Source organism: Biomphalaria glabrata, chromosome 3, assembly GCF_947242115.1.
Source record: "Biomphalaria glabrata chromosome 3, xgBioGlab47.1, whole genome shotgun sequence".
NCBI lineage: Eukaryota > Metazoa > Mollusca > Gastropoda > Planorbidae > Biomphalaria > Biomphalaria glabrata.
The window spans coordinates 8283055-8310790 of NC_074713.1; the positions used below are offsets into that span (position 1 = coordinate 8283055).

Genomic DNA, 27736 nt, shown 5'->3' on the forward strand with positions numbered 1-27736 from the left:
CTCATGGCAGGTGGGAAGAGGCTTCAGACATTACCAGTGACAGATTTATATGGAAACAGCTTGACGTCAAATGCTCCGAACGGCGCGGTAGGGTCTAAGTCAGTAAGAATAGCACATTAGGTTTTTGAAATAAAACTTTTTAATAGCAGGAAAATGTAGTGTAGATACCTCAGAATATGCATTTTGTTGGCTTTCAATACCAGAAATAGTGCTTGGGGGCGGGGCTTCGCCCCGCGTTAGCGCTCCCCAGACCCCATTTCATAGTAATGGCAAGGAATCTACAATTTTATGGAAATAGCTTGACGGCAAATGCGCCAAACGGCGCGTGAGGGTCTAAGTCAGTAAGAATAGCACATTAGGTTTTTGAAATAAAACTTTTTAATAGCAGGAAAATGCACTGTAGATACCTCAGAATATGCATTTTGTTGGCTTTCAATATCGGAAATAGTGCTTGGCGGCGGGGCTTCGCCCCGCGCTGGGGGAGCTCCTAGCGCTCCCCCAGACCCCCTTGCTAGTATTGGCGGGAAATTACAATTTTTCCACTAACTGATGGAAAAACCTATTCTAGGGCACAATTAACGTCTTCCGAAAGAATGAAGGGTCAGAATGCAATAAAGATTATGTACACACACACACATAAATACATATTTTTAAAAAAATTTCGCAAGGGGGGGGGGGTCCTGGGGGGGATCCCCCCCCCCCCCAAAACCCCCCCCCGAAAAAAATCCTGGCTACGCCCATGCACTATATAATATAATTTAAATATGCATGCAACAAAACGTCCAATAAACTGAACAGATTAATTTTTAAATTAATGTTTAGTTATATTTTTTTTTTTACAAAAGTCATTCTAATGTTACTTTTTTTTTTTAATTTGTTAAAAAAAAAAATGTATATAAAAAAATAACACAAGAATTTACATAGATATTTGAAATCCTATCCATGTTTTCAAAGTTTCACTTCCGTGTCGGAAATTTTCTACAAGAAAAAACTTTTTCTTAGCATACTTTTATTATTGTTTACAGACTCACAAGTGAAAGAGATGCCGAAGTCTCCTTCAAGGACTTCAAAGAAAAAGAAATACAATGCCAGATTTCCACCTGTAATTGCTCTTTTTTCATGTTAGGCTAATGAATATCTAGATCTATAATCTAGTCTAGACTTTAGTTTAAGTTTAGTAGTTATTTTATTATTTTAATCCAGTTAGTTAGATCTAGACTCTAGTCTAGTTACTTCACTTTAAAGTTTAAGTTTCACTGACTTTCACTTTAGTCTTTACTACTCTAACTCTTTACTATCATTTTCATAATTATCATACTCAACTCATACTGATACTGAGTTTATTCTTGTTTCTCTTTTCAACTTGTTTAAGAGTTAGTTTAGACACCTTCATCGGCTTCATCTTTACTCTTTGTCTTTCCTTTTCCTAGAATAGAATAGTAGATGATCTAGAATTTAGTACTAGTTTGTAGTTAGTAGTTACTAGATGATAGATCTATCTTGATTCTATTACTTTAGTAGAAATTAAAAATGAGATAATTATAATAATATAAATTAATAATTGTTTATTGAAATAAAATAAAAATTATTCATTTTAATTTTTAATGATGCTCAAGTGTAAGATCTTGATCTATATTATATCAAAACATACATTCACTGAAACTTAGTAGGAATTTGTAAATTATTATTGCATGATTTTTAAAAATGATAATTGTTATACATGTATCAATTTTGTTTTTAACCTATTTTAGGCAAGGATAAAGAAAATTATGCAAACAGATGAAGATGTAGGAAAAGTTGCTGCTGCTGTTCCTGTCATTATCTGTATCCTTTGTTGTGCTGGTCAATGTTAGATTTAAGAAATAATTTATTCAAAATCTTTTTTGATCTAACAACTCATCATTAGGTGTTGTTGAACAATATAATCTAAAATAGTAAATGCTTTTGTTGAATACCTGGGTGCTTTATACCACTTATATATTTAAGAGTCACATATTTACTAGCCTAGATGGTTAACCATAATTCACAGCAACTGTCCACCTTTATTCAGAAAAAAGTTTTGGGTAGACTCAGTGACCTCTTAATATCTGAGAAAAACAATCCTGACCCTTCATGATTCCAATTTGAGATGCTATCATTGATAGTTTAACCCATTACTCTCATTAATATATGTCTGGAATGTGCATATGATACTATGACAATGTTTCTTGTTCAATTATTCCTTAATTACATTTTAGCTAGAGCCTTGGAGATGTTTATTGAATCTCTGATAACTGAAACTGCTAAAACAACAATAGCCAGAAATGCCAAAACTCTGTCATCATCACATATGTAAGAATATTTTTATATATTTATATTAAACTGTTAAATCTTGATAAAATGCTTTTATGCTTTTAAATATAACATTTTTTGCTAAAGACAAATATTTTTTGAAACTTTTAAAAAATATTTTACATTTCCATTTTAACACTGCTCCTTTATGGACTAGTTTTGTGGGTTTGTTAAAATATCTCTAAGACATATTTAACACCCCTTACAAAACATATTAATACCATGCAAACTTCTTACATTTAAATTTTATATTTAAAAAAATGCATTTCAAAATCAGAATACATAATATTAATATTTCAATTTTTTTTTTAATTCATTCATTAATTATTTCAGTATTATTATGTTATGAGGCTTTTTTTAAAATAGAAAAATAAAGACTTTATAAAGACTTATCTGACACAATATATGTACCTGTATGCATGGCTTCTCAAGAGACAATAGAATCACTCAGACTTTCTTCTTTTAAAGGCTGATTCGTGGGCTTTAGATAAAGAGATCTTGGGCTGTCCTTTTGTCCTTCTTATTCTATTCACCCAGCAGATTTGTTTGAAATGAGAGTAGCCTCTCTTTTTTGATGAATGGTTTTGCTATGATGATGAGCTCCTTCTGCCCTAAGTTCTCGGATTTAGAGGCATCATCTGACTTCACCTCTTAACATGTCAGTAGCAGTTTGCTGGGGTTATTATGTAATGGACATGAGCTGACACCCCGCCACTAACAACCAAAACAACATTTGAAACCATAGGACATATTAACATTATAATTTGCTAATTGTCTTCTTTAATTTTTTTTTTTTTTTTTTGCTTTAAAGAAAACAAACAATTGAAACAAACAAGCAGTTTGATTTTCTTCGTGATTTAGTGGCGAATGTTCCAGACCATCAAGTGGAAGACACCAGTGCAGATATCCCTGTTAATGATGCAGAACCTACATCTAAGAAAGGTCGAGGGAGGTAACTGATTTATAAATATTTAATCTCTTCTATATAATGAGCTCAGGCTTATGTACTGTATGTGTTGTAAAAGAAAAGATACATAACGGCACCTATAATATGTATAGAGATAAGTAGGACAGCTGAATAAGAAAAGATCTAGTCTCTTGGATATATTCACATTTTACATTCTTTCTTAATCTTTGGACTTTTTTGTCTTGAATTTACTTTTGAAATTATATGTTTTAACACATTTTAGAGTTGTATGCACCTCAAACATCCCAAAAATTTATTTGTGTAAATATTTATTTTCCTGTCCCGGTATTAAACTTGATTTGCATCTAGCTTTTAAACAAGGTGTTTCCAGCAGAGCCTTGGGAAAACAAAACTGCCATTATTGGTAGTTTGAATGCTTCAAGTACTTCTGAAAAAAAAAAATTGCCAAACCTAACTTGTAACTCTCTTTCTCTCATCTGCACCATGGACATAATAGCTCTGCTTGACTGTTACTGTCTCTGTTCTCTTATCATAATCTAATCATTAAGTGCTATTTGTAACTTTTTTCTGTGATTTTTAGGGTTTTTGAAACTCTTATGACATTTTGTGCTTTTAAATTAGATATGAACCTCTGGAGTAGTTTGATAACTGCTGAGTTAGAAACTAAAACAAATGCATACCTAATAATTCTTTCATTTCTTCAAAATGCAGTTTTTGAAATGTTAACTATAAAATTAATTCTATTAAATCTCTTAGACCAAAAAAAGTTAAAGATGGATGTAGCAGCAAAAAGCCAAAAGGAGAGTCATCAAAAGCTTCATCAGATACCTCGGTAAATAGATTTTTATTCACTTGTTGATTTTCTATAACTATATTTATTCAGTATCCTTATTTTTTCTGTAACATTTGATAGGCAACATTATTGTATATTTATTGTGCAATAGTACATAGCCATCTGATGTTAAAATATCAATTTTCTTTATTACTTAGTTATCACTTAGTTGCCATGTTGTTGAGTGATATATCTTTGAATCAATTTATCTTTTAACAAATATTTGATTTTAACGTTGATTAGAACTTTTTTTGACTCCTGTTAATGTTTATTCTTCTCATCATTACTAGCAAACCTAGAAATAAAATTATTTTTAATAATTGTGTTCTTTATTTAATTTATAATATTTAGACACGAAATTATATGTTATAATGTACATACAAACCCCCCCCCCCCCCCCCCCCAAAAAAAAAACAACAAAGTGAATTGAGTTATTCTCAGTATTCAAATTAAAAAAGATGATTGACATTTCATTACATGGCAGGAAGAGGAGGATGAAGATGAGGAGGATGAAGACACAGAAACAGACGAAGAAAGCTCTGCGGGTTATTCAGTGACGCCACCTTATGTAAGAAACTCAGACAGACTTGGCCAAAGTGCAGAGCCACCCAACAGTACAGGTTGTTAAATGTTTTAGATTTGTTTATTTATTAAGATTCACAATTGTCAATGGATAAGTTTAGCCAAGCAGCTCCGTCATTAACCTGGTACCCCTGGTTCAGAAGCTAAGTGCTTTACAACTCAGCCACTGCTTCTCCGCATTCTAACTTAAAGGCATATAAAGACTCATGTTTCTGGCCCATTTTTATTCTTCTAAGATGATTAGTAGGTCACTTCTAAATTGGAATGTTTGGCTTAACTTTTAAGGCTCTATTATGGAGCACTAGTTCAAGTTTTATAACCTTAACTTTAAACTCTGGCAAATGTTCAACAACTGTCACTAGTATTATAATTAAGATATTTGACAGTGGTACTTGATTTTTTGGTGCAGGACATTTTGGCATGAGAAGTTCTGACAATAATTTATGAAACAAAAAAAAATGTTTAAATATAAATAAATAAGACTTAGTTGTTTAAATGCCTCTACCTGGTCCAGAAAACACTTTGATTATTATCTCAGACCCTTTCACACTTTTGCAAAAGATTGAAGAGAGAATCATTGCATCTTCAGCCCTTCCTGTCACCAGACTGGCATCATTTAAGTTTAGTTTAAGATATGTCATAATACTAGTTCCATTTCAATGTAATTTTTTAGCCACAGTTTATATGTCAAAATAATAAACACTAGTAAAATAACATCATGTTTCATTGAATACTATCAGAATGAATGGGGAAACATTTAGTAAATATTTTATAACCATATTGGGCCTTTGATGCTGTGCTATTTGGCACTTCAAAACTTTTGCCTTCAGGATCCCACAGAGGGTTGGTCTTGCCCATCTCTTTGATTTTTGGCAGTGATGCAGTCTATGGCATGTATGTTGGAAATTAAATGCCTACCAGGCCTAAAAAGTTTCGGTAGCACTGGTAGTTATTGTCTGTACTACAACTGCTTCTATAAAATTAAATACTCATAGTATTAATAATAATCTTTGGTTGTTGCTTTTCATCAGTTTAATTTTTGAAAGTGTAAACATTGAGTGTGCATCATCATCATCAAACTCCATTAGAGTGAGGGCTTGAGAGGCTCAAATCCTCTCTTGCAAAAGCCCTGGACAGAAACCCTGCTGTCTTGCGTAGTGCATAAATGTCGCCTTACAGGTCGAGAATTTTGGGTTTCCCAGACCTGTCGGGACGGAGATCAGCAAGTCTGGGGCAGTCAAACAGAATATGAGGCACGGTTTCCTCTTCTTCCCCGCAGCGGGGGCACCGTGAATCAAAATTTGGCCATAGCCGCGAGAAATATGAGCCAACAGGACAGTGGCCTGTCCTGCACTGTGCTATAATAGCTTGCTCAGGCCTGGACAGCCTCCACCACGGGGAAGTGCGGTCAGGGCGCCTCATGCGCTCCCAGACTCCATGGGCTTTTTGGGACTTGTCCCAGCACTCAAACCACTTTTCCATTTCTGTTTTTTGTATTATAGCCAGGGCTTGATGAAAGCTTACAGCCTGATCAGTGGGTGGAATTTGCCCTCCCTGGTGGGCCAAAGAGTCTGCGATTGTGTTGCCAGTCACACCTATGTGACTCGGTACCCACTGCATTATTACAGGGGTGCCATAGCGTTGTTTGATGTTATGTGAAGCCATGATGACAGTGTTGATATTGGGGGGCCATGGTCCGGGGCTTTGCAAAGCCTGTAGTACAGATTTTGAGTCAGTGACCACAACAATCTGTGTTGCCCTCAAATGTCCCTCGCCGAGTTGAGAGTCAATGACTTTTAAGGCTTCACAGACTGCCATGGTCTCCGCATCAAAACTGCAAACACTACCACATGGTCCAAAGATTTTGACTGTGTAAGAGCCAAGAAAGTCGATGTAGGCTCCATAGCCTGCTCTTCCAGAATCTATAGATGCCGACCCATCAGTGTATGCAAAAATAGCACTGAGTGTGCATCCAACTTTAAGCCAATTCAATGTAACTTCAAAAAAGCAAAATGTAAAAAACACTTTTTAAAAATAAATGTTATATAAGGGAAAGAATCGCACAAGCACCACCAAATACTGCAAGATATATTTCCCATTTTCTATATAAACAAAATAAATTAATTACCACTTAATAATTAACTAATTTGTGAATTTTTTATTGATTCATGTATTGTCTTCAATAAATAATTGTGCCAAGTTTGAACTTGATCCGAGAATGGGAAGTGGGAGAAATAATGTGTGCAAGATTTGTACCAAGGCAGACAGAGTGAGATTATATAAGCTTTGTAAAATATCTGTGGCATTTTACGTCTCGAGAGACGACCTTTTCCCTTTGCAACTTCTTGTGTGACTATATATTTTATAGAATAATAAGAATCTTTATTGTCTGTAAAGAAATTTATCTTACAATTAGTGTATAACACCAAACAAAACATTATAATTATAAAAAAAAAAAAAAAAAAAAATGTACATTCACACCAGATTCACTCATAATTTACATGTGAATAGTTTATATCAGATTGTTTCTATTTAATGATTTGATTGCCAGGGGAACAAAAGAGTTTTTCAGATTATACTTTTTGCCTTTCACAACATGTTGATTTTATTTAGTATAAATGAATGATCTACTAAACGTCTAGGTTATACTATGTAATGTACAAAAATATCTATCCAGAAAAAAGAAATATTAACTCTAATTATTTACCAATTTTTGTTTTGTTTCTTTCAACAGCCACACCCAATGCCTTCATGAACAATATTCATAACACAAATACCAAGTGAGTACAATTGACATACTACACAACTTATCTTACTCTTTGAATATAATCATCAAACTCCATTTCAGTGAGGGCTTGAGAGGTACAAATCCGCTCTTGCAAAATAAAAAAAAATGACTTGGATGAGATTCAATAGATTATATAAGTGTATTATGTTTGGCTTAAAGAGCACAAATGTCACATGGATTTCTTTTATTTTTGATGACATTCATTATGTCAATAGATACACGCTGTAACAAACAAGAAGACAGAAACTTCTTTACAATGATCCTTAATGCAATGTATTTGATAAGTTCACACGCAAAATGGTCCAACACCCAGTTGGTTATATTCAAGTGAAGAATATCTTGAAATCTTTGATTTAGGTCGTCGTAGAAAAATATGTAATAGACATATTAAACAGTAGTTGATTACCGTATTATTCAAGTTATACAATCAGATTAACTGTCTTTAAATTTTAATTGTATACAGTTTTTATCTTTCAATCAACCTCTTCCAGTTGTCTCACAGACTGCAGCCCCCAGTTTGAGAAACACAACAGTACAATAATTGTATTGTGACAGAGTTGGGGCTCTCTTCCATTCCATTCAGTTTTTGTCTAATTGTCTTACACCATTCCTCGAGGGGCCATTCTTAGGTGCACACCTGCACTGCCAGTTTGTCACAGAAAATGGGAGTTTCGCCAGTGTGCTCATCCTTTGGCTTCACCTCTAGTCTCAGTAACAGGGATGTAATAATTTGCAACTGCTTGGATCCCTTTCAGACAAAACAATTGTTCAGTCAGGCTGGTGAAGATTTAGCGTTCTAAGAGTCTTCGACTCAATTCTCACGACAATTACAAATTTGATCACAGGCCATATCATTGCATTAAGAGCATGTTCCTTTTATGGTGAGAGTAAATGGCAATGAAACTTTTAGCATGCACATTAGAAACAACACATTTACTCTGTGATCTATCAATTCCCTTTTACAGGCTATGTACATTTTGATTGCCATCAAAATGAAATAGTTTATATTTAATAAAGTTTTATTTTTGTGCTGGTAAATATTATTCATTTTATTTGTAAAGTTGAAAACCTATTATATTATTCATTTATCTTAATGTTTTAAGAAATTTCAAATTGTATTGTCCATGACTATATCCATACTATTTTTTTTTCCCAGCTTTGCTCCGTTTTTTACCAACCCAGCCCTGTCTAGTCTACATAAGCAACAGCAGCTTCTTCAGCCTCATGAGCAGTTCCAACAGTTTCCTGGCCCAACATTACCCTTCCAATATTCCCCTTATGTCAGCACCCCTCCTCTTGGAGTGGCCAACTACCCCATACCCCCACAGTACAGCAACACTCTGCCTCTGATGCCCCACCAGCAGCAACCTCCAGCTCACAATCAGCAGTTGCAGCACTTCCAGGAGCAAACGAATGGGCAACAACAGCAGCAGCAACCTATAAACCTTTCCTTTTCTTCACGGGCTATGGCGACAACTGCCTGCGAGATTGATGACTATGATACGTGACCTAATGATAGAAAGATTACCTTCAGAGGAAAGGGCTTTGTATTTGTTCAGCGCCCCTCCCTTTCCCAAACATCTTTTGTCTATAAACATGTTTCTTTCATGGACTTCTATATATATTTATATATATGCATGTGAACCCAGCCAATTTCATTTTAAGTTTCTTCATTAAGTTGCACAAGTATTTGTGGTACATATTTTTTTTTGTAATGTCATGATGGTGTATGAAATAATATACAAAACTGAAAAAGAAATTTCTAGCAATAGGCTAAATAATTTGAAGAGAAGGTCTGATGTGAATGTATTTGGCTATGGTTGAACATTATGTAATTTTTTTATTGTCTAAAAATCGAAAAGTTGTAAACTTTTAACCCAGCTACTTGATTTGATGGTAGTATTTTCACTAATTTAGTGTTAAGTGATAGTGCTGTAAGAACAATTGTGAAATTCAACATCTTTCCATGGACCATCATCTCAAAGTCTAAAATTACTTATGAAGTTTGAAACTATTCTTTATTACTTTTAAAAAACCTTATTGTACACAATGTAAGAAAAAAGAATGTTACAGGATGTATATATATATACAGTGAACTCTGGGATAAACCCAGATATATAATGTTAGGTTAAATTTAGGTTATTGTCTTTTTGAGACTTGTTTATTATGGGCTCATTGAGTGAAAATGGGTTTATTGTTCTCTTTAGTTGGGTTTCTGGTCCTCCATTTGTTGACAGTTTTGTTCTTGAGTTGTTATTATGTTGTTACAGAAGTTTCAGTGAAGCTGTTGATACCTTGCTGTGGATTTATTGATATGTTTTGACTGTGCTCTTTTGTTTTTGTTCACTGAGTCGATTTGAAACATGAGGAATTTGAAATTGATTGGTAAATGATTAGCCAAAATTATAAAAAAAATGATTCCCATATGAACTAAGTTATGTCTTTGTTTCTTATTCAGATGTTTGTTTTATGTGCAATTATGTTTATAAGAGAATGTCGTACAACACTTGACTTGTAAAGTTTCAGATGTTCCTTCAGAATTAGTACGTCTTTGGGTGGAGGGAAGGTTATTAACCCAAGACCATATTGATGACAGTCTGGAATGCAAATCCCACAACCAGTGTGGTTGTATGATCGTTAGGTTGTAGCAACAGACAGCTTGTCCCATTAGACCAGTCCCAACTAAACCGTTGCAGGCATATGTTTTATTAATGCTACACTTACATAAAACTGGAACAACTTTTGTTTAAAACATACATGAGCTTAACTTTGATTGACATAAAATTGTCAATTTAATGTAGAAAAACAAGTGAATTAATATCTTGAACAATACAAGCACAAAACAACTCACTTCAGAACATGAATAAACACACGTCCTTGCGTCTCTAACTTTCATCAGCTGTTCATTCTTTTGTTAACTTCTCTGCAATGGTCTTAAAACATGATTACATCAGAATCTATCCAGTCAATCCAAACATACACACACAATAATAACCAGGGAGTCAGTTATGGATTGATGTGTAAATGTTTGTTATTTATGATGAAACTAATCGCTAATCTTTATAAAGAGAACACCTGCTCATCAAAAGGGATTGCTTTTGGAATGCAGTCATTCCCTCACTAAATGCAGCTGAGGAATTTTAGGCAGCTTTTTCATGTTGTCTACTTTGGCAGACACCATTTTATATCTTTAATACGATTCTGTAATATTTCTAAATCTTTTAGACTCAAAGACAAAAACTTATTATCATATCTTATTGCCACATACGATTCTGTAATATTCCTAAATCTTTGGACTCAAGACAAAAACTTATTATCATAGATGCCTAGTAAAAAAAAAGAGAAAAACTTCCTAAGGGACATACACATTCATTGTTGTTTCTAGTTGACCTTCCTTTGTATAAGAATTTACGAACCTGTTCAATCTGTTAGGTAGCCTGGACACAGGTTAATGATTTGTTGTTAATAGATGCTCTCCCTTTAGATAAGAACTCTTCGATTAAGAACACGTTTGAGAATTTTGAGATTAGCTTAGGTGTTGAGGGGTGATCATTTTAATAGGTTACGGCAGTGTTTCCCAAACTGTGTTACGCGGAACCCTGGTGTTCCGCGAGGCCTGAACTACCTTGGCCACCTTGTCTGACTCATCATTTGAAACAAAGATGTCTTGACTCCTCCTCTGAGACAAAGATGTCTGACTCATCTATAACAGCATGGGAAGTGGGCTACTTATAAGCCTACGTCACAATAAAAAAAATACATTTACGCGTCCGAATAAAACTAAGAAACGCTTTAATGATGAAACTCTTAACTTAGACTTGTTTTAGACGGTCTGTTTTCTGTTTCTCTTGACAGCAATGCATCATTGGGCAGCGCCTTTATGCTGTTCTAGGTGTCACTATAAAGTAATCATCTAGAACTAGGCTACTAGAAGACTTCACCTGCACGTCTTTAGGGGTCTTACAAAGCAGACACGCCAGTAGAAGGTGCGCCGATGAATGCTAAAGTGGGCAGCATAAAGTACTTGTCTTATGTTCCACAGTTGAACTCAGTGGGGCCTCTATCTGATATTTGGACGGCTTCATGCCAAAAGTGATTTTTTTTTTTCAAAGAGCTCAAAGAATAGGAAGTCACTCCCCAGAAAACACTTTGCAGACGTGAGCTTTCTTTTGTATAAGTAGTATACGCAGATGAGTCCAACTGACTTCAGACAAAAAAAAAAGTTGGCGAACTCATTCAAAGTTTGTGGTACACAATTGAAACCCCAAAAAGCTGCTATCGAGGCTATGAACAGAGAACCTAAATCTACTTTCCCCTGGGAGAATACAACTCTGTTGCGTAGGTAATGGTATAATCATGTGAAATGCAACAATTTCAACCTTTGTAAGAGACAATGCCTAATTATTTTAAAGTAGAAAAACTGGGGAAAAACAGTGAAAAGAAAATGTAAAGAGAACTGGGAAAAAATATTCTTCTTGCCTATGGAAACTAAATAATGAAATATAGTTGAATTTAGTACTGCGGTTGCACAAGTTTATATTTAGAAAGTAAACTTTGACCTACAAGTGCCTATCAGAACAAATTATGTAACATCACCCACACAATGTCGTAAGGGGTCGTCCAACTGTGACGCATGTACGAAGGAATTAACACCTACAGAGCGGACGCATGTGGCCAGGGAAAGGGGCAGGTACACAAATATTTCTAAAAGTACAAATCGCGAAATTAATGCTCACATTATAATGCCTGTTGTAAGAAGTGCAAGAGAAAGAAGTTGGGTTAAATTAAATTCATTTAGCTAAATTAACTCTTTCTCTCCGTAATTATTTTCCTTGTTCCGATAGAATTATTCATTTGGCTCATTTGTATTTCACTATATTGTTAGGATTAAACTTCAATAACTTCTTTGTTTGTTATCAGAAAATTTTATATTTGGTGTCGAATTATAGGAAAATGCATGCTCTTTTTACACAACAAAAATTAAAAGTTTATAAATCCAAAAATCAATTTAGTTTAATGGGCTCAAATCAACGTTGGCATCGTCAATTAGGAGAAAAAGAGTTAAATAATGCTAAAACCGTTCCCTCTGCATTATTAATGTATACCTATGTAGGCCTATAAATATGTACGCAAACAATTTATTTCCTGTTGTATATTAAACAAGCTTTTACGTGGGCGCACCAAATAGATCAATGGTTAGAGGATAAACATTCGAGTTGCATACACTCATAAATATTGTGAGAGAATTAGAGATTGTCATCCATGGCGGGAAAAGTATAAATAGCTTTTTGGTGTATCTGGTGTAAGGATTAGTCCGATAAAAAGAAGTGTTGATAAGCTGTGTTTTTTTATTTAAAGTTATTAGAAACTATGTGTGCCCCTTTTAGCACTGCAGAATCCAATTTTCTAAGCTCTTCCATTTGTAGCTAAAATTTTGTTTTCTTTAGTTGGCATCATTGAAGTTTAATCTATAGCATCACTCATGCGTTTAGTAGGTCACAACGTAAAAAAGCGCGCGGTGTTTTGAAGAAACGTCAATCACTTATAGGAAGAAAGATATTTATTGAGATACAATTGTATTAAATTAATCAAAACAACCGAGCTTTGTTTAAATATGTAAAACACATCGTAAATTAGACATACAAATATGGTGTCATTTAAAAAAAAAACTTTATTAGATTTCCCACCCCCTTTTTTATATTAATTTGGCTGATATGTGTGTGTCTGAAAATAAAAGAGGTGAAGAGGTGTCGGAGCAATCTGGATGTATTTTGTTAGAGAGAAGTCCAAAAACACGCTTTTTTTTTTTTTTTTTTTAGTTTAGACGTCGTAAGTGGATGGGCCCTAGGATGATATTTATTATTTTCAGGTCGCTGTGATCTAGGAACAATAACTCATTTCGTTGTTGTCTTGTTGAGGGAAGATAACTCCCACGTCTTGAGGGACCAAGGCATACCTGCAATATTAGCAACTTTAACACGCGCAGAATCGTCCATTTCTAATTACTTACACGCACACGGACCAGAAATCTGGCCAAGAAACGGCATCTAGAGTGTGACTTTGCATTAATTATTTTAAAGGCAACATACCAATCCGCAAACAAGAAACAACAGGGAGGGAACGGGTCAACAAGGAGGAGGTGGAGAGCAACAGAGACTAGGCGGCGCAATAGACAGAGGTAACAAATGAGGGAATGGGACAACACAAAGAGACAATAATAAAGCAGCGAAATGTATAACATGAGAGATGATGTTAAGGTCATCTGTTTCTTTGGTCAACGGTTAACGAGCAGGGTGTCATGTGGCCAGCACAACGACCAACCGCAACTACTTTCTCCAACTACAGGTACCCATTAGAGTTGGGTGGACTCAGGGGCGCCCTAAAAATCCCGAAATTCAAAATCAGTCTTCACTGAGATTGGAACCCAGCACACCAGGTTCGGAAGCCAAGCGCTTAACCACTCGGCCACCGTGCCCCGTCCCTAGGGAATAGGGATACCCAACAAAAGTGTTTGCACTACTTTATATTTTAAAACCAGAAACAAAAAAAAATGTTTTTGTTTTAAATCAATTCTTCTTGTATGAAGCTGATAGTTGTCTACAGTTTCTCATTCTATGTATTTCTTCTAATGCTTCATTCTTGCAACTCTTTACTGAATAGAAAGAACCATGTGAGTCGATTGCAGTCATTTCCACCCAGGCTGTATTCACAAAGACGAATACCAAATTAAATGTTCAGATTGAACTTCAGACGATTATAGTTGGAAAAGATGAACACTCACAACAGTGGTGGCGAATCAGCTGCTTGTTTTTTCTCCCAAAGATATATTCTAAGGAAATTGTTAGAGTCGTTTTCGAAATACCCGTCCAGTTTTCTCTCAACTTTTTGAGTCCACTAAGAGTTTGCAAGGAGGCGCGGTGGCTGCGCGTCAAAATTCTGGACTTTTGATACGGGGACTGGGTTCAAATCCTGGAATTTTTAATTTCGGATCTTTGGGCGCCTCTGAATACACCCAGATACCTGACATTAGTAGGGGAAAAGTAAAGGCGGTTGGTCATTGTGCTGACCACGTGACACCCTCTTCGACCTTTACATTCTTTGCAAGGTTTGAAGAGTTTGCAAGCTAACAAGAGGAATTGAAAAAAACTTAACTTATCAAGACTTTATTTAAGGCCTACAATTAATAAAGAACTTGATCTAGGCCTATAGATATAGTTGTTTATAAAGAACAAAATAAATAGAAATTGATTTATTAAAAACGATTGACTAGCTTAAATAGGGTCTACTCTTGATTTAAAAAAAGCATAAAACGACTTATTGGTCTAACTTTAGATACAAGCGCACAACAAAAGTCCAAGCTGTCCTCTAAATAGTCATGAAGCCAATCTGCCCTTTAAAATGTATAGAATCAAAGAATCGTTTCTTTCTGCCATTTTGGCCTTCACAATTGAAAAGCAAAAGTAAAAGTGAAACAAGGACTTCCTACAATCACGTAGTCAAAAGTCTGCAAGAAAACGCTGCATTCGTTGGCTTTGAAGTAATAGATCTTGAGTCAATCTAGACTAACACTAATAAATCTGTGAGACTAGAAATATTTTTACCAATTGTTTTTGTTTAGCGCTATTTCTTGCTGGTAGCTTGCTCAATACGCTAAGGTCCTATCAGTTGTCTGGACCAGTTGGGAAAGGAAGTGGGGGGGGGGGGGAGGTATCTGTGTGAATGTTGCCCTGATGACTTTGTAAATGGATTACAAATAGCAAACAAAATAATTAATTACCAATAGTTTCATTAACTAATAGGTTTAAATGTTTTAAAATTGATTCTTGTTTCGTCAGGGACAAGAAATAATTGTGCAAACTTTCAACTGGATCCGAGATTGAGTGTGGCAGAAATAACGTGTACAAACTTTTTACCTGACAGATTGAGTTGATATAAGCTTTGTAACAAGCAAAATCTAAAAAACAATGCTTATCTGAAGAAGAAGAACTTCGTCCTTAAAACTATATTTACCAATAATGTACAAGTTATTTCCATTATTTGATATCCAGCTAAATAATTAATTGACTAATTGGGTATTTTTGTTTATTGATTCATGTTTCATTAGGTACATGTTGTGTATTTATGTTTCCTGTTGTGTGTTGTGAACTGATCTGTTCTAGTGTGTCAAAATGTCATGGTGTCCAGGTCAGCTTGTGTGTGTGTGTGTACTGTGTTATGTGAACTGTTTTGTCATTCTTGTTCAATAAAGCCTAGCTTCAAGACATTTCCTGTAGTGTTTTATTAGGTCACTACAGTACAATAAATAATGATTTAAAGTTTTAACTTGATCAGAGAATGCGTGAGGGAGATAGAGTTTATACAATTATTTAAGGGGACTAAACCCAACATATTTAGCCATATATGTGAATGCTGAAGTATTAGTTTCCCTTGTTGCTATTAAACAAAAATAATGAATTACTAGTAATTAATTGTCTAATTCGTTACTTTTCAAAAATTAATACGTGTCTTATCTATGTCATGACTAATTGTGTGAAGTTTCAGCGTGATCCGAGAATAGGTGTGGGGGATATCACGTGTACACACTTTTTACCAGACAGACAAACAGACAGACAGACAAACAGAGTTGATATAACAAATCTATAACCAACTGAGTGATTCAGTTGTATTGAAGAACCGAGTTTCTAAAACGTTCAAAAAGTGTAACATGGAACGCACTTTGATTCACACACTGACTTGAGACTTAAACTTGTCCGTGACGGAGTGCAGTCATAGGAAAAAGCCATTTCGCACTTTTTGTTTTCAAGGAACTATGTCTAACTATTGATACTTTGGTACACATTGTTTCAGAGTAGGACCTATATACTAACCTTACATAATCTTATGTAACATTCACTATTCACTACTGGCCTTTCAAGAACTCAATTGTTAGTTGGGCTTAACCTGCATGTTAGGTTTGCAAGTTTTAGTGATCTACTCAAGCTTTGAAGACTGTTTAAGCAAACCTAGCAGAATTAACATCCAAACAAGAGAATACATTTAGTTCATCGTTTCAAATGACGATACAGACACTCCATAAGTAGAGGATTTATTAAAATTTCAGGTCACCTTAAAGTATGCAGAAGGTGAATCTCAGCACATTTGAAGAGTTTTGTGGAGGACCATTCTTTGTAAGTGAATTGAATGAAGTGCTTAGCCTAAAATATTTCTGATACAAACACCTGCTTAATACACTCGGGACCATCGTAACGACTTTGTCTATTAGTTAATGTACTTTTTAAGAGAATCATAGTAAAAATTAAACATTCTTGGACTCAACACTGAGTGAAATAGAATATATATTTCACTTCGTTTGAATAGCAATCATTTTAGGATTTTTTGTTATTACTATTATATATTGTCTCACATATTACTATATTTATGTGTAGACTAACCACTGGCGGATACAAGGGGGGGGGGGTGGCAATGCGACTGTCCAGCTACAGTGAGGTTCAGACTTTGTATATCTGCTTTAGCTAGCCTTTAAAACGTTTTGAACTGAAAAAATGTGACTTCGTAAAAAAACAACTAAAGTCATTACAGGACACAATTTCTTATTTTATATATTCATATTATAAGGCGATACTTCTATTCTAGTATTTCTCTTAATTTACCTTGTATTTGCCTTCTTTTACCTTTTATCTTCCTTTACCCCTTCTTTTACCTTTTATCTTCCTTTCCCTTGTATTTGCCTTCTTTTACCTTTTACCTTCCTTTCCCTTGTATTTGCCCTCTTTTACCTTTTATCTTCCTTTCCCTTGTATTTGCCCTCTTTTACCTTTTATCTTCCTTTCCCTTGTATTTGCCCTCTTTTACCTTTTATCTTCCTTTACCCCTTCTTTTACCTTTTATCTTCCTTTCCCTTGTATTTGCCCTCTTTTACCTTTTATCTTCCTTTACCCATTCTTTTACCTTTTATCTTCCTTTCCCTTGTATTTGCCCTCTTTTACCTTTTATCTTCCTTTCCCTTGTATTTGCCTTCTTTTACCTTTTATCTTCCTTTCCCTTGTATTTGCCCTCTTTTACCTTTTATCTTCCTTTCCCTTGTATTTGCCCTCTTTTACCTTTTATCTTCCTTTCCCTTGTATTTGCCCTCTTTTACCTTTTATCTTCCTTTCCCTTGTATTTGCCCTCTTTTACCTTTTATCTTCCTTTCCCTTGTATTTGCCCTCTTTTACCTTTTATCTCCATTTCCCTTGTATTTGCCCTCTTTTACCTTTTTATCTTCCTTTCCCTTGTAGAACTTGAGCACGTTATGGTACAATGAGTGGCCACAGTTCACATCATGCTTCATGTCCACTGTCTTGGTGTGGCTACCGTGTGGCTACGTGTGGCTACTCCTGCCTTACTTCATGTGTGACGTGAACAACAAACTCAGCACAAACAACTTAGATTTGTTATTTACCAATGAAAATCATCCCACAGCCACTGCGAACGGCGGACTATCTAATGTGAGCCACAAGAAGTTATCTGCTCCAGTCTCTGTACTGTGTATGGTCAAAATGGTGAGATACATTTCAAAATATAGATTTTATAATTTTATCCTTTTAAACATTATATTGTATGCAAACGCGACATGATTACAGAGCATTTGATAGAAAGTCGAAAGTACCTCAACACCAGAAGTAAGTCAGTTAATGCATCAATTATTTCCTTTATTTCTTAGAGAATTTCGAAGAATGTTAAAATGCTTATAAAATATTAATCTAATTTACATAGGTGAGATTCAGAAAGAGTGAGGGTTAGTGAGAGAACGGAAAACAGATAGAGTAAGGGAGAGTGAGAGAGGAAGATTCAGAAAGAGTGAGGGTCAGTGAGAGAACGGAAAACAGCTAGAGTAAGGGAGAGTGAGAGAGGCAGATTCAGAAAGAGTGAGGGTCAGAGAATAAAGACAGAGAGATTGAGAGAGATATGACTTAAACTCTGAATGTTTTTATCTTCAGATATCCACAGCTTTAATGGCAGTACTCTCTCTCATCCATTTCGTTATTGATGTTCGAAATGAACGTCCCGCTTCAATGATTCTTGCCTCTGCCATTTTTACCGCTACCTACGTGAGTGTTAACAATGTTGTCATGAAATTTATAAATCAACCAGAATCTCTGTATCTGCTAGGGGTTTCTAGGAAGTGCTAGGGGTTTTTAGTAAGTGCTAGGGATTTCTAGGAAGTGCTAGGGGTTTCTAGGAAGTGCTAGGGGTTTCTAGGAAGTAATAGGGATTTCTAGGAAGTGATAGGGATTTCTAGGAAGTGATAGGGATTTCTAGGAAGTGCTAGGGATTTCTAGGAAGTGCTAGGGATTTCTAGGAAGTGATAGGGGTTTCTAGGAAGTGCTAGGGGTTTTTAGTAAGTGCTAGGGGTTTCTAGGAAGTGATAGGGGTTTTTAGTAAGTGCTAGGGATTTCTAGGAAGTGCTATGGATTTCTAGGAAGTGATAAAGGGTTTCTAGGTGGTGCTCGAGGCTCGAGGATCTGTCTATCCGTCTATAGGTATGCGTATGTATTTATTTATGTATGACTTTTTTTTATAGTTCGTCCATCGTGGTTCGATGATGACCCATTCGTCATCCAGGGGGTTGAGGGCTTTGCACTGGGGTTTTGTGCCTCCTCATGTGGCTGGTGAGACCTATGTAAGCCCGGAATGTTCGGCTGCACACTGGGCAGGTTATTCCAGCTGGAGATAGTGTCATTGGCCTTGCTTTTCTTCTCTGGCGTTCTTCTTCTGCCATCGTTGTATGACTTACATCAGATTAGATAGAAAGAAAGTTAGACAGATAGACAGACATATAGATAAATAGATAAATAGATAGATAGAGATAGATAGATAGATAGATAGATAGATAGATAGATAGATAGATAGATAGACAGACAGACAGACAGAAAGAAAGATAGATAGATAGATAGTTCCACAATGCATATATCACCTATAATTATGTTTATAAATATTGATTTTAAAGAAATGGTTTGAGGGGGGAGAGAATAGTTAACAATAACTTAAGTTTTAGAATTGAATGATAGTATTTGTTTCCCCCCAAGGTTCTGATAGCCATTGAACTGAGGTACGAGAGACACAAGAACCGTAACCCCACATTTGTGTCCTTTTACTTCTATACCCTGAACAGTTTCTTCGGCATTATACCAATATACACCTGGATACTTGCGGAAGTAAGAACATTTTTTTTGAATACATTAATATTGGTACAACTAATTAGCATAGAAGTGACTATTTTTATAATTAAATTAATTACTGCAATCTGCTCCTTTTTTTAAATTGAGTTTTTCTTCTATCCAGTTGAATTAATAAAGAAAGCAATAAATTACAGTAGAAAAAAAAAGAGAGAAATGTCGGGGCGATATAATTGATAGTTGAAGATTAGGATTGATTTTTAAAATTAATAGACAAAAATAAACAATGTTAAAGATTTATATTGAAAGATCGCTGTTATCGACTATATAGTGCAGAGCGTGTTGCGTAGGGAGATTAGGAATTACATTCTTCCAGTTAAAATTTAAAAATTCACTCTTATTCTGTTCTTTTAAAAAATACACAGCTTTTCGATACTTTTGAATTATGTACTTCTTGTAAAAAACAGCTAGATAGCCAAACATTGTCATCATTTAAAGAAAATAATCTAAGTATTGTTCCTAAAGTGATGTAACAGTTGTTATTGCCATTCAATACTACTAAGCCAGAGCTTTGACTGGGTTGTCTCCCGTCTATTAAGTACTGGCTTCTCATTTACTTCTTCTATTTAGGATGGTGGTCAAAGTGTCCCAGAGTTCAGTTTAGTTGTCCTTGTGGAAGTCCTGAATGTCCTCTGTTTTGTTTTGTCCTTTTTGCCAGACAGTGTTCTAAAGACTTATCAGAAAGTAATCGCCAAGCAGGTAATTGCATTATTTTTTAAAAACTTTCTCCAGTCCCATAATTCTCCAAAATTCTATAAAATCACACCCACTAAACAGCCTTATACTCCTTTTTCTGGTATTAAGCATTCGTTTCATGTTAGAAACTTAGTAAAGAATACAAATACGTTTATCCCCCACAATGGAAGACTTCCTGCTGGCTTTCATAAGATCTACACCAAATTTAGACTAACGTTGGCACCAGGATGAAAAGTATTTAGATTTTTAAATAATTTTTGTTAAACCTCAATCATATACAACTGAATCATACCACAACTAAATTCAATACTTTCCTATTTCAGTTTTGATTATATGACATGCAAATCTTACAATAAAAAAATCACCTGCTCACAACAATGACTCATCCATCCCCATCATCATCATCATCATCACCATCAGTCGTTTGACTTTCGTTGTAGGGGTGCTGGGACAGTTCACGTGACCTGAGGGCCTGCAAGAGGGTCCGAAACTCGAGAGTGGGAAGTCCACTCTGCTCATCACTTCCACTGTTGGCTAGAGTTTCCCACAATGGGGAGTGGTTGGACGAAGGTTTTTTGACATCCCCAGTATCAGAACTGTCACTGGGTACGACGCGTTCCTCTACTACGACTCAGCCCGCAAAGGCCGCGCCAGTCAGCCCAATTTTGCCCATTAGAGAGACCCGCGAATCAGCCGAGTTCCAGGAGAACGCGACCAACCCTCGAGTTGGTGTCCAGCGCTATCCGCTTTTCGGAGAACCCGTAAGTCTCTCTTACTCACCGTTGTCCCGGGGCCCTACAGGGGGGGGGGGGCTAGACAAATCCCCTTTGTTTGCACTTTTACACTTGCCGACTTACATTCATCAGCGGTAAGCAACCAGTACCCTTGGCCACCCCTTTGAAGAGCGGGGTGTTCACCCGACGACCACGATGAGGTGGTACTGGATCGCCGGGGTTCACATGACCAAATCCTTCCACTTTTCCCAGTCTGCAGCTGTTCTTAGCCGTATATGAAGAGAGAGTCCGGTCCATTCTTTTATATTAATCCAGCCATCTTTTCTTTGGAAGACCTTCTCTTCGTGTTCTCTCCGCTGTGTCTTGAAGAATAACTTTTAATCGTGAGTCATGTCTTACAGCGACTACAAACACATATAAGCTTTGTTATGGTGGTTAATAAATAACATACATCTTAATCAACTCTTTCCTCAGAAACTTTGTCCAGAAGTTCAAGCCTCGTACCCCTCCCAGCTCTTCTTTCATTGGATGCTCGGGTAAGTCTTGTGGTGTGAGCCGCGCTCTCAAATCTAGGTTTTTGTGTATTTATTTTATATGTATAGGTTAGTGCTAGGTTACATGTAATTTAGTCTTTTGTACATTTTATATAGGCTAGTGCAGAGTAGAACACACTAATGCCGCTAATCGTTACTAGTCTGCTACTTGTAGTTTTTTTTTCCCTGTAATTTGTGTTTGCCAGAAAGCAAAACATAGTTTCTAAATAGTTAAATGATGTTGAAATTAAAAACATCTTTTGATAAATTTCATACCTCGTAAGTAAAACAACTTATCAGGGAATTTAGTAAGGGGACATCATCGTCTTTCAAGAAATAAAATGTAAAAAAAAAAATAGAGGGATAAACAGACAAACAGACAGATAAATACATCTGTACAACATAGCATAATGTGCTATTTGGTAACGTGAGAAAGACAGACGATGAGTTATAAGTATACAGCTTGGTATAAAACTAGATTGTTTCTTGAGTTCAACCAGGTTTAGATTAAATAATCGTCTGCTTGGTGAATTAAAAGGCGGCCCGCATTTGCTTTGGCTACACAATGCCAGCATTGACCGGAGAATGTTTATAATTGTTTCACATGCCCCACAGACCAAAGAGAGTCCAAATGTGGACTCATAATTTCTCTATACAATTATTTTGGTTTGTGTGTCTGTCTTTACAGGTTGATGATAACTGGGTTCAAACGTGAGATAAAAATCGATGACGTGTTCGATCTGAACCCTAGAGACCAGGGGCGGCGCCTGAATCCTTTGTTTGACATCTATTGGGACAAGGAAGTGAAAAAAGCTGAAGCCTTTAACAAATCTTACTTCCCAGAGTAAACTTAGAACTTTTTTTTAAAGAAAACATTATTTAATAATTTTCTTCGTCATCGTAATAAGAGTTGAGTCTTAGAATCTCTAGGCCCACGGTATTCGATATAGAAAAAAAATTAGAAATTAGAATGAACATGTAAAACATTGATTTAGTAAAGTAAAGTTCCCCTTTTAGACCTTGCGATCTTTAGGCCAGATTGTGTTAAGGCAGTGTTTCTCTGGCAAACGGGTAACGAGTAGGGTGTTATGCAGCCAGCACAACGATCAACCGCCTTAACTCTCCCCAACTAATGTCAGGTACCCATTAGAGTTGGGTGGACTCAGGGGTGCCCTAAAAATCCCGAAGTTCAAAATTCCAGTCTCCACTGAGATTCGAGCCCAGGACTCTAGGTTCGAAAGCCATGCGTTTAACCACTCAGCCATCACGCTCCCCCCCCCCCCCCCCCCTAAAAATGATTTTCAACTAAGAATAACATAGACCATGGGTTGAAATCCTTTTGAAAGCTGGTGTTTTATTTCTTGAAGGGTAGGGTGAATTTAGAGCTCTCAAGCCGCAGGGGCGTATTGGGGCTGGTTATTTGTTGGGGAAGTAAATAGATGACCTCTGGACCTTTATATCAACTATCCCATACATAGATATGTCTCAAGGGGAAAAGATATTGAAGTAAATCATCAGAAAAGTTTTACTAAAGCTGCTCAAGCGAATTGAGAATAACTATAACTCATTAAGCTTTACTCTTGTTATGTAAAGATATGTGAGCTTGCTTACCGTTGAAATGTCTTCAATAGGAAACTGAGGAGAACAAGTTACGACCTTGCTAGTGGCCACGGCAAGTCACAACGGCTCTCTTTAGTGAGTTATGATGGCACCAATGAAAAGACAACTCTGCTGTTTGCTGATGAGTCGAAAATTGGAACAGAGGTAAATCTGTTTTTACCAAAGGAGGGGGGGCATAAGTTGTAGAATGCTGAAGTATATTGTTTTAAAACAAACCAATTTTAAATTATAGGCTATCGATAAATGGAATACGTAAAATAAAACAAAATACAAAAAAATACTGAAAAAAAAACAACAAAGCTTATATTAAGTGTATCGGTAAGCTTGGATCAGTCATGTAATTAAATTAGTAATAAGCCTTAAACGACAATCTGTAAAGGGCACTAATGCAGATTTTGCCATAACTTCAAACAAGTACTATTTCTTTCCCTTGTTTGAGATACCAAAACAAAGTAATTTATTACCAATAGTTAATTAACTAATTGTTTGTTTGTTTTTAAAAATTGATTCTTGTTTTGTCATGTGAAGACATAATAGTGCTAAATTTCAGGCTGATCCGAGATATATAAGCTTTGTAATAAGCGCTGTTAGGAAAACACAATTAAAAATTGATTACATCGCATTGAGAATTTGCATGATACATTTAAAACGCAATAATGTCCCCTTTGTTTAATTTTCTACTGTTAAGGTCTGGTTCACTCTTTAATTAAGCAATAAAATACTTTAACATAGAAAAGAAGAGAAAGTGATCATGAGAAATATGGTGGCACTATAAGCAACCTATAGAAACATGAAACAAAATAAAAAAGAGGAAGAGTGGGAGATATTTTGAACCAAACAATGTCAAGAACGCTAAATGGAAAGATTTCAATTGCCAACTAAATAATAAAAGTGACTGTATTGAAACGAAATAATTTAGAAATGAGATTTTACAGTGCTTAAAAGTGCACAAAATAATGGTATGGCTTTAAAAAATACATAGCTCATCAACACTTTCTGTACTCTATATACCAGAAACACCAAAATGGCTAGCTACCCACCATAGATGCATAATTCCAATACATTTCTATTTGTATGATTTGCAGCTACCTAGCAGGGAAAAGAAACCAAAAATTCCAAGTCTGACAAAGGTCTTGCTGCAAATGATATGGAAGAATATCGTGGCGGCCATGCTGCAGAAGGTCGTAGCGGACATAACTCTGTTCGCCTCGCCTGTCTTACTGGGGTGCGTTCTTTTATACACTTAAAAATATTTTGTTTTTGAAAGCTTGCATGCGTTGCTCAGTCTGCAAAAAATAAACATAGAAAATAAACACATTTTTTCCCGATATTCTGAAAACTTTCAGTCTTCTGATCGAGCAACTCCAGAGTCCCATCAAAGAATTCATTTGGAAAGCGTATGTCATCAGTTTAGGAATGTTTATATGTGGAGTGATCAAGTCCATTCTCTTCGCTCAGGCCATGCAAAGAAGTATTCTCATTGGCCTACACGCCAAAACTATTTTGATCTCTGCCATTTACAAGAAGGTAAATCTAAATGTCGAAATGAATGTATACTCTTTTAAGTTGAATTTTATAGCGATATTTACATTCTTAACGTAGGAAGTCAATTTTTCTAGTGGCCCTATTGGTATCGGTTGTGATAGGATCTAGATTAGTTTTACAATCAACTACTCATGCTAACAAGAACTTCATATCTATTTGTTTACTTTTGGGGGGGGGGGGGCTTACGTTTATCAGAAAATAGAAGGGAGGGAATTTAAATCGTTCTAAAAGGTCTGTTGCAAATCACTTCCAAAGATAGATAAGTAGACAACACAGGAGATATAGAAGTACATGAAAAGGGAATCCAAAAACTATTAGCAAACATTTAACCGAATAAAGCATCTGGACCTGATGGTATTTCAGCTAGATTACTCAAAGAACTAAGCAATGAGCTAGCACCAGTCTTCAAAATACTTTTTCAGGCATCTCTTAACCAGGGCAGAGTCCCAAGGGACTGGGAAGAAGCTAATGTCATCCCTCTATTTAAAAAAGGAGAAAAATCTGACCCAGGAAAATACAGACCAGTCTAACCAGCATCACAAGTAAAATCCTAGAACACATAATATGTAGTGCCACTATAAACTACTTAGACAAACGTAATGTCCTTACTCCATTCCAACATGGCTTTAGGAAATATAGATCATGTGAAACACAACTAAAAGGACTAATTGATAATTTTTCAAAAGGTTTCGATAATAGTGAGCAAATAGATTCTATCTTATTTTCCCCCAAATAATTGCAAACTATGTCAGAGTAGTCATGCATTTATCTTCAGAGCGGAGGGGTGTTGAGTGCAAATCCACTGGGTCAAAACATCCTTCAAACCATACAGTCTTTGTAATGACTATTAGGCCAATTTCTTTACAAGCTTCTTTAACCCAGCCCTTATATCTCTAGGCATCCAGTGAATTGTACAATGTCGCGAGCTAAAAATATGTCTGCTTTCTTTCTCAACAAGGCATTGACTATATCAAATTCAGCAAAGAAAGGCTCCACTGTTGGTGAAATTGTAAACTTGATGTCAGTCGATTGCCAGAGGATTCAGGTTTGAATAAATTAATAAAACATTAATAATTTGTAACTATATTAACATGTGTGTGAAGCTTTAGATTATAAGGTGTTTACTCAGCCATGTCATTGTATCTTTAATTAGTCAGAGCTTCTTTAGTATTTAATTAGCTAGATTTTGTTCATTAATCATCTGATAAATTAAATGGAGTTAAACGGAGACTCTTTTCATCTAATTGGCCATCGGTTTATCGTTTATATTTTCATTAGATTTTTCCTTCATTTATCATCTAATTAGCTAAAAATTAAAGTTCTCCTTTGAGACCTTGCGATCCATGGGGCAGATGATATAAAGTCATCTGTTTCTGTGGCCCCACGATTAAAGAGGGCGTCATGTGGCCAGCACAACGATCTACAGCCCTTACTTTTCCCCAACCAAAGTCAGAGCTGTGTGGACTCAGAGGTCCGCGAGGATCCCAAAATGGAAAATCCCAAGTCTTTACCAGGATTCGAGCCCGTGACCCATCGGCTCGGACTTCGAATCAGCTAGAAACTTTTCATTTAGCATTTAATTAGCTAGAAACTCTTCATTTAGCATTTAATTAGCTGTTTCTCCAAACTACGATCAAAATAATTTGCGTCTATTCTATTTCTGATGCCCCCCTTGCCTTTTCAATTAAACGAAATTAAGCGCGCTTGTTATTGGAGATGTTCTCGATAATGTCAATATCGTATTTCTAAAATTGTTCTTTAGAATAGCCAACTAAAAAAAAACAGAAGGTGTAAAATTGTTGTGATACAATTAGGAATTAATTATTTGTTTCGGAAATGTTTTGTTTGTAAAATGTTTTACATGTTTCGGATGTTCCTTCAGAGTTGAAGATAGTTTACATCCTAGTCCAAACCTCCCGCAGGACGACGGGGGATGGGAGCGGGCAGGGTTTGAACCCCTGACTATCGATAAATCCAAACGACAGTCCAGCGCGCAAACCGCACGACCAGGCAGCCAAATAGGGGGAAGTTTTTACTTCGTGACGATGACGTGGTAGATCTTTTAAAAAACGAGAACAAAACAGGAGTCGGCATAAGCAGAACGCTTTAATAACAACGTAGAAATAAGAAGCATTTTATAGACGGGTAGAAGTAGGTCACATTCGACGGTTCCCTTCATGATTATTAAACGTGTTTGATGTTCCACACCAGAGTCGACTATCTCTATTGATTGATCGGCGTTTCGCCGGTGTTATTTGGTTTCTGCATTCAGTGTTACCTCCATTTGTGTTTGGATTCGACACCGCGGAAGCGCCTAACAAATATATACGATATATATATATATATATATATATATATATATATATATATATATATATATATATATATATATATATATATATATATATATATATATATATATATATATATATACAAATATTCTACTTTTAAATTTGTACACGGATGTACCAAAAAAGCTTGCTATTTATAGTTTTTCCGCATTTATGCGAATCTCCAATTCAGATTTCAAGTAGAACCGAGTCATTGCTCCTTCAGTATGGAGTGTGGTTAGATGTTTTTGGAAGCAGGATAACACCACGTCTCGGCTAGGATACGGCCTTCGAGTCATAGGTTACGTATTACGTATTACTGCTGCTGTCTAAAACAAATCCGGAGTAGGATGGGTGAGGATATGCTTAGGCCTTAGGCTCCGACCTTCACCTTAACGCAATATTTTTACAATGAGTTGAACGTTACCTCTATCGCTCAGAGGGTCTTGTTGAAGGCTTTGCTGTTTTTGAAACGAATTTTTCATTCCTCATTTTATGGGGCTAAGTAATGGTAGATGGGGGGGTTTTGTTGGCCACAAGGCCCTTCTTTGACTGTTGGCCAAAAGGTTCCCTCTTTGATCGTTGGCCACAAAGCACCC

The 27736-nt window shown here is 35.9% G+C and overlaps 2 protein-coding genes across 2 annotated transcripts in view; both read left to right on the top strand.

Annotated features, from left to right (window-relative positions):
* Window positions 1-945: 945 nt before the first annotated feature.
* Window positions 946-9895, top strand: LOC106072416 (dr1-associated corepressor-like). Its single transcript, XM_056024127.1, has 8 exons — window positions 946-1102; window positions 1752-1824; window positions 2238-2331; window positions 3143-3283; window positions 4016-4091; window positions 4576-4711; window positions 7408-7453; window positions 8618-9895. Exons 1-8 carry the CDS (start codon window positions 1043-1045, stop codon window positions 8967-8969), a joined length of 978 nt encoding a protein of 325 aa, XP_055880102.1. The 5' UTR covers window positions 946-1042; the 3' UTR covers window positions 8970-9895.
* Window positions 9896-16061: 6166 nt separating this feature from the next.
* Window positions 16062-27736, top strand: part of LOC106059215 (multidrug resistance-associated protein 1-like) — a 39598-nt gene continuing 27923 nt past the window's right edge. Inside the window, exons 1-11 of the mRNA XM_056023274.1 lie at window positions 16062-16628; window positions 17739-18002; window positions 18441-18551; window positions 19530-19658; window positions 20250-20378; window positions 21584-21645; window positions 22331-22486; window positions 23274-23406; window positions 24348-24487; window positions 24609-24789; window positions 25766-25852. Coding sequence (XP_055879249.1) covers window positions 16575-16628; window positions 17739-18002; window positions 18441-18551; window positions 19530-19658; window positions 20250-20378; window positions 21584-21645; window positions 22331-22486; window positions 23274-23406; window positions 24348-24487; window positions 24609-24789; window positions 25766-25852 — 1446 coding nt within the window. The 5' untranslated portion in view covers window positions 16062-16574. The remainder of the gene's footprint in view (window positions 16629-17738; window positions 18003-18440; window positions 18552-19529; window positions 19659-20249; window positions 20379-21583; window positions 21646-22330; window positions 22487-23273; window positions 23407-24347; window positions 24488-24608; window positions 24790-25765; window positions 25853-27736) is intronic.